Source organism: Syngnathus leptorhynchus, chromosome 10, assembly GCF_054491065.1.
Source record: "Syngnathus leptorhynchus isolate UIUO chromosome 10, UIUO_Slep, whole genome shotgun sequence".
Classification (NCBI taxonomy): Eukaryota; Metazoa; Chordata; class Actinopteri; order Syngnathiformes; family Syngnathidae; genus Syngnathus; species Syngnathus leptorhynchus.
In genome coordinates this window covers 4,436,152-4,443,552 of record NC_141204.1, presented here as the reverse complement: position 1 = coordinate 4,443,552, position 7,401 = coordinate 4,436,152, and the positions used below count along the sequence as shown (strand labels likewise).

The 7,401-nt window shown below is 45.3% G+C and overlaps 2 protein-coding genes across 3 annotated transcripts; one reads left to right on the top strand and one right to left on the bottom strand.

The window, feature by feature from the left end:
* The first annotated feature begins 51 nt into the window (after positions 1 to 51).
* On the top strand, positions 52 to 7,393 carry ddx43 (DEAD (Asp-Glu-Ala-Asp) box polypeptide 43). 2 transcript variants are annotated; one of them, XR_015067395.1, is made up of 18 exons: positions 52 to 375; positions 751 to 806; positions 1,027 to 1,144; positions 1,219 to 1,374; positions 1,645 to 1,726; positions 1,813 to 1,972; positions 2,075 to 2,193; positions 2,259 to 2,369; positions 2,518 to 2,659; positions 2,758 to 2,858; positions 2,991 to 3,078; positions 3,216 to 3,343; positions 3,481 to 3,590; positions 3,752 to 3,890; positions 3,964 to 4,051; positions 4,117 to 4,290; positions 5,444 to 5,561; positions 7,273 to 7,393. XR_015067395.1 is itself a non-coding variant. In XM_085922072.1 (16 exons), the coding sequence occupies exons 1-16, from the start codon at positions 90 to 92 to the stop codon at positions 4,270 to 4,272; spliced, it is 2,040 nt and encodes a 679-aa protein (XP_085778198.1). In that variant the 5' UTR covers positions 52 to 89; the 3' UTR covers positions 4,273 to 4,481. The 2 variants fall into 2 exon arrangements, 1 of the variants encoding a protein (XP_085778198.1); XM_085922072.1 differs by lacking the exons at positions 5,444 to 5,561; positions 7,273 to 7,393 and having other exon boundaries at positions 4,117 to 4,481.
* On the bottom strand, positions 5,415 to 7,397 carry LOC147050039 (elongation factor 1-alpha 1). Its single transcript, XM_085922078.1, has 7 exons — positions 7,212 to 7,397; positions 6,914 to 7,093; positions 6,558 to 6,854; positions 6,332 to 6,482; positions 6,003 to 6,259; positions 5,693 to 5,927; positions 5,415 to 5,539 (listed from the first exon to the last, which is right to left on the bottom strand). Exons 1-7 carry the CDS (start codon positions 7,353 to 7,355, stop codon positions 5,415 to 5,417), a joined length of 1,389 nt encoding a protein of 462 aa, XP_085778204.1. The 5' UTR covers positions 7,356 to 7,397.
* Positions 7,398 to 7,401: the final 4 nt, after the last annotated feature.

Below are 7,401 nucleotides of genomic sequence, written 5' to 3'. Positions count from 1 at the left end.
TTGGATGTAAATGAGGGCGGAAGTTTGACATTTCGCAGGGTCATTAAATGCATCATTTTAACTGACAACATTTGGAGCACAATTTAATCATGTCCGACTGGGAAGAGGACGAAAACGAGCCCGTACCAAAACCTGCACCAAAACAGACCCCCAGAGGAAATATTGCTTTCGGTGTGCGGAACAGGAACAAATTCGCAGCTTTTAATGAGCATGTGGGCGATAATTATGGCGGCGGCCATAGACGCGAGGGCCAAAGTTGCTCTTTTCAGCGGAGCAATGAACGAGGTCTCGAAGGAAGACGCCAATTCGGGGCTGAAAAGTCTAATTCGCCCGTCACTGTTACCGTGGAAAAATGTTTCGTTGGGAGAATAATTGGTAGGTTTTTCGCTCTTACTTAAAATTAACCAACATAATAGACGAAGCCACTATGTTTTTATAATGGCGCCATAGCAAAGTTAGCCGTGTTAGCTACTAAGCTAAGCATTCCGCACATAATTGTTTAATTAATGAGTGGCATAGCTGGTGAGGGTGATATATTTAAACAAAAAATAACTTTTATGGATTTTCCCATGTAAGATGATGTCCATGGCACAGTTGTGTCCTGTATTGCAAGGTTTTATTTTTATTTTTTTTATTATAGTATTGCTAATTGCCACGTGATAGCCGCGGTATTGGCTAAACATGTCTTGTGTCCTTTGACCACTTTTGATCAATTTAAGTCCAACTAAACAGCTTTATTTCTGTTTTAAGGTCGCGGAGGGGCTAAAATACGTGAATTGGAAGAGAATTCTGGTGCTAGAATCAAGGCAAGTTGAAAGAGTGTCAATTGTGGTAATTGTTTAATCTCAAAGATCAATTTAACAATAAAGCACATTGTGACACAACTTCCAGGAGTATCAAAAGTCACAATTGCCACATTATATTTATCTCCACTGTTGATTGGAAATGTAACGATATTTAAATTACTATTATTCATACTGACCTGGCACACACCATCATGGGGTTCTAAACAAAAATTGATTACAGGTCAATGACGGTGAGTATGAGGCAGAGGTCCTCATCTTTGGACCTCCTTCCACCCAGGAGAAAGCCAAAGAAATGATAGAAGACCTGCTCGCCAAGGAGAACCCTCGATTCTACGGCGGTGAGTTCAGGAGACTCTTCTGATCTTGCATTTAAAAAGTCTTTACAGGGTGTTTATTGCAATCAATGTCTCAGGAGGCTATGGAAAAAGAGGAGGAGAGAATGCAGAAAGTGGTTCGATGTGGTCCACCCCACAATTAGATGCATCTAAGGTGGGCCCGACCCGCAAGTCCATAGACTGGGACAACATTCGAGAAAACATGCACAAGTATGAAGAGATGAAGTGGAAAGGTGAGGAATCGGTACACAGTCTCCTCAGTCTGAATTCAATGATTAGATACAGGTTCATATTCATACCTGTTATTAAAAAAAAAAAGATCACAAGTTGTATTTGGATTTGACAAAAGTTGTAAATCTTTGAATTTATTTGTTTCAGTTAAGTACATTAAATATAGAGGAAATATGAAAGTCAATACAAACTCAAACAAATGTGAAAGTTTTTGTGTCACTTGGTCAGGGTGTTTTTTTTTTTTTTTTTCTGTCTCTGTGATAATCTTGCAGACCTGCCACCCATGAAAAAAAATTTCTACACCGAGGCTGAAAGCGTGACCCTCCTTACCGCTGAAGAAGTCGAGGATTGGAGGTGAACACTGAAACAAATTTGTATTGGCATTGATGTCATTTTTCACAGTAGCTGATTCTTAGTTTTTTTCATGTTTTCCCCCCCAGGAAGGAGAACAACAACATCTTTGTGGACGACCTGGTGGACGGCGAGAAAAAACGCCCCATCCCCTATCCCTGCCGGAGCTTTCTGGAGGCTTTTGAGCTTTACCCGGAAATCATGGACAACATCCATCAAGTCGGCTTTGTTAAACCGACCCCCATCCAGGTATCTACTGGCTTCCATCCATGGCCTGTCGTGTTCTACACTGTTGCGAAAAGTTCAAATAAAATCAAATTGCATATTTTCTGAATGTGCTATTTTCATCAGTCACAGGCATGGCCAGTGCTACTTAGCGGGGAGGACCTGATCGCCATCGCTCAGACGGGAACGGGAAAAACCTTGGCTTACCTGTTGCCCGGATTCATCCACATGGACGGACAGCCCATGTGAGGAATTTGGTTCTTCTTTTTAAGGCTCATGAACAATTACTTGACAACCTATTTGTTTGTAGACCTCGATCGGAGCGCCAAGGCCCCGGCATGCTGGTGCTGACTCCCACCAGAGAACTGGCCTTGCAGATTGAAGAGGAGTGCAGCAAGTATAGCTACAAAGACTACAAAAGGTGACCACGGAGTGACCCTCCGTAAAATTAACTTCTATTGCAATAACTTTGATGTTGATTTCCCTAGCAACATGTAAGTGGTTGGTGTAATTATCTTTATTTTGTGGTGTCTGTCTGTCTGTCTGTCTGTCTGTCTGTCATCCCTCAGCATTTGCATCTATGGCGGCGGAGACAGAAGGGGGCAGATCAACCTGGTGAAGAGAGGCGTGGACATTGTCATCGCTACACCGGGACGACTCAACGATTTTCAAATGAACGAGCTCATCAGTCTGCGCTCAATCACCTACTTGGTTTGCTTGTTTGTGTTTGTTTTGGGGGGCGGTGGCGCTATTTTAGGTCCTTTCCTTTATAATGCTTGTATATTGACATGTCGAACATCTTCAAACAGGTGCTGGATGAAGCAGATCGGATGCTGGACATGGGCTTCGAGCCTCAGATCATGAAGATTCTGCTGGACATCCGGCCCGACAGACAGACTGTCATGACAAGGTGTCGTGCGCATTTGGAGTATATTTATCCAACGAGATCTCTGCAAAATTATTTGGATTAAATACATTTCTAAGACATGGTACTACTTTATCTCTTGAAATCACGTTGAGTGCACCATGTGACTCTTTTCAGCGCCACCTGGCCAGCTGGCGTGAGACGTCTGGCCAAATCATATCTCAAGAATCCCATGATGGTCTATGTGGGCACCTTGGACTTGGCAGTAAGTGAGAATAACATGTCAAGAACCTGCAATCTATTTTAGAATAAAAAAAAAAAAAACCAAGAGTACCAAATTGAACAGAGAAAATGTATCTTATTACAAGTAGAACATGAATTCACGGGTCATGTGCGTGGCAGGCTGTCGACACGGTGCAGCAGACTGTGCTGGTGATGCACGAAGAAGACAAGAAGTCTTACCTTTTCGGCTTCATCGGGAACCTGCTGCCTGTGGATAAAGTCATCATTTTTGTCAGCAAGAAAATCATGTAAGTTTGGAACACAGAGATTTTGGTCTAGGCTTTCAAGTATAAAAACTTCAATGCTAAGCCATAATACTCTTGATATAGTTGTCATAAATGCTTGGCTAAAATGGTCCAGAATGTCCGTGAACATCTCTTGGCAGTTGCGATGATCTCGCCAGCGACATGTGTCTTCACGGTCTGGCCGTGCAGAGTCTCCATGGCGACCGGGAGCAGTTTGATCGGGAGGAGGCACTTAAGGACTTTAAAGAAGGTGAGCCACAGAAGAGCAAGAATGCAATGTCCATTTTCTGTACTACTCATCACTGTGCAAAACTGATTTATGTAGTAAATCAGTATAATGCTGGACTGTCAAAGCAAAATAAATATGACGATACGTTTGATTTCAGTGTGTTATATTTTGCCACCTCACAGGTCGCGTTCGTATCCTGGTAGCCACGGACTTGGCGTCTCGCGGCTTGGACGTTCACGACATCACGCACGTGGTAAACTACGACTTCCCTCGAAACATCGAAGAATATGTGCACCGTGTGGGCCGCACTGGACGAGCAGGGTGAGGCCAAGAAAAATGCCAATGCCTTTTCCAAAAAAATAAAAAATAACTATGCAAAGTTTATGTGATCCAGACGATCCGGAGCTGCCATTACTCTGGTAACAAGAGAAAACTGGAGGATGGCACCGGAGCTGATTCCCATCCTGGAGCGATCGGGCCAGGTTAGCTCATAATGACACTCGACTCGGGTGGAACAAAGGGCTCACAATGTGACTGGCTCTTGCAGGATGTCCCCGTGGACCTAGTGCAAATGGCGGAAAGATACGAAAAGTACAAGAGGGAGAAGGAGATGTTCCCCGGTCCCCGAGGTCGAGGCGGTCGCGACGGAGGACGTGATGGACGACGTGGGGGCGGAGATCGCTGGCAAAACTGGGGATTCTAATCAGTCTTCTTTCTCCAAGTGAGTCAATTCCCCAAGCACAGAGAAATGTACATACAGTTTAGTGAGGTTGATATGTTTTCTAAAGAAGTGTATGTGCCAGATTTGATTTTGAAAACGTGGGCCAAGTCATTTGAGATATTAAATATATCAAGTATTGGTTTGTCTGTAACTTGACCAGTTCACAGTCTATATTCTGTTCAATAAAGACACGTTTTATTCACTTGGTATCTATATGCCCCCCCACTGAACATGGCGTTAGTTAAACATGAATCTGATATTTTGGTCTAATACTGCCCTCTGCTGGCGATTGATATTAATGTCAAGCGCAATTGTTTTCTGCTTTTGGTCTTGATTGTCTTGATGCCTCAAAATCTTGGTCTCATTGTTGACTTGGTCTTGGCATAGAATTATTTGACTTTTATTTTAAGGACCCTATACGGTTTTTACTTTTTCGTAATCGAACCTTCTGAATTACACCCAAAATGTCAAAGGACCACAACCAACATGTTGAGTGGAATCACGTTTAATGTCGCAAAAGCGTCTTGTGCCATCTTACAGTAAGGTGCAATAGCTTAGTCAATTTCCAAACATCTCCAGTACATGTGCAAAGTTAGCAAAGTGCCAATGAAAGTGCTTAAATAATCAGGAGGCCAACTTAGAGCCCCTTGAAAAAGACACACGATGCCATTTTGTTTTTAAATGCCAGTTAAAGCTTAACCACAACAAAAGTTTACGTTCTACCTACTCACTACTCGGAAGAACATACAGTAGTTGATTTAACTGCCACTTCTAGGCTCGTATACATTTAGCGAGACACTAAGAAAGGACAACATTCACCACGTTAACAGTAACTATAGAAGATAGATTGCAATAGTGACCCCAAGTGAAAACTATCACAAAATGGTATTGCCATCAATGAAATGAACAGTGCACACTTAAAACTACTCTTTGTGTTACTACATTGTTTATCATGATAATCCAATAGGAGTCAGCAGACCTTCTTTCCTTCGGATGGTTTTGCGATGCATTGTGTTGATTAACCAGTCTTTGGTTATTAAGTTGAAACAGCCAATGGTGGGATGGAGCTGGGTGACCGATATCCTGCCCTGGGAGACCCTGGGGTCGGCAGCGTAGCACAACATTCATTTGTTCCTCTGGGCCTTCTGGGCAGACTTGGTGATTTTGCCAGTGGTGGAGGCTTTCTTCTCCACGGCCTTGATGACACCTACGGCCACCGTCTGGCGCATGTCGCGCACTGCAAAGCGACCTGCAAGTTGAGTTAGAAACAGGTTTGTTTGATTTCCCGTGGAATATCAAGTTTGTATTTGTGGCAGCTAAGAAACTTCTAGAACGATAGTTTAAAGATTCTGCACATTTTCAATTTGATATTGTCTACCATATTTGTTCTCTTTGGACTTACCCAGCGGGGGATACTCTGAGAAGCTCTCAACACACATGGGCTTGCCCGGAGTCATGTCAACGATGGCCGCGTCTCCAGATTTGAGGGTTTTGGGGTTGTCCTCCAGCTTCTTACCCGAGCGGCGGTCAATTTTTTCCTTGAGCTCGGCAAACTTGCAGGCAATGTGAGCCGTGTGACAGTCCAACACTGGAGCGTATCCGGCACTGATCTGGCCTGGGTGGTTAAGGATGATGACCTAGAGACACCAAAGTATGTGGTCAGATTTTTTTTTTTTCGTTGTTGTCATTTGACGACTCAATAACAGTGTCACCTGAGCAGTGAAGCTAGCAGCCTCCTGCGGCGGATCGCTCTTGCTGTCACCGGCCACATTGCCACGGCGGATGTCCTTCACGGACACGTTTTTGACATTGAAGCCAACATTGTCACCCGGCAGGGCCTCGGAGAGCGCCTCGTGGTGCATCTCCACTGACTTCACCTCGGTGGTTATGTTGACGGGGGCGAACGTCACCACCATGCCGGGCTTTAGGATGCCCGTTTCCACCCGGCCTACCGGAACAGTGCCAATACCTTAGGATGGAAAAGACTGCATCAAGAGGGACGTCAAACCTGGTCGAAATCGACGAGTACTCGAGTACTTGCCTCCAATCTTGTAAACATCCTGAAGGGGGAGACGAAGAGGTTTGTCCGTCGGACGGGTGGGTGGCTGAATGGCGTCCAGAGCTTCAAGCAGAGTCGTCCCCGATGCGTTGCCATCCTTCCTGTTAATCTTCCACCCCTTAAACCATTGCATCTACAACACCAAAACATCACTGAAAGTAATGAGCACAGCGGAGACGTTTTTTGCAAAAATATTTTTGGGACATACATTGGGACTGGCATCAAGCATGTTGTCACCATTCCAGCCCGAGATGGGCACGAAAGGTACAGTGTCCGGATTGTAGCCTATCTTCTTGATGTAGGTGCTGACTTCCTTGACGATTTCTTCATAGCGCTTCTGGCTATAGTTGGGCTCGGTGGAGTCCATTTTGTTGATGCCCACGATGAGCTGCTTCACGCCGAGCGTGTAGGCTAACAGGGCATGCTCGCGGGTCTGCCCGTTCTTGGAGATGCCGGCCTCGAACTCCCCCACACCGGCGGCCACGATCAATACAGCGCAATCGGCCTAAGACAGGAGACCGTTTGAGTCGGGCAACTCGATGACTCGCTCCTCACGTTGCTTACCTGCGAGGTCCCGGTGATCATGTTCTTGATGAAGTCCCTGTGTCCCGGAGCGTCGATGATGGTCACATAATACTTGGATGTCTCGAACTTCCACAATGAGATATCGATAGTGATCCCACGCTCTCTTTCTGCCTTCAACTTGTCCAGCACCCAGGCGTACTTGAAGGACCCCTTCCCCATCTGAAAGTGCCGTTATTCAGAAAACTGTTAAAACTGCTAGCTCATGCTAATCAACTGTATGCTAATATTGCAGCTCCTGCTCACAATCCCTTTTAAGGTCTCCGTGGCACGGCCTTACCTCGGCGGCCTCCTTCTCAAACTTCTCAATGGTCCGCTTGTCAATGCCGCCGCACTTGTAGATGAGGTGACCCGTCGTGGTGGACTTGCCCGAATCCACGTGGCCGATCACCACAATGTTGATGTGGACCTTCTCCTTGCCCATGACGAGCGATGACACCGGCTCAAGTCAAGAAAGTGGGGCTTCTGCA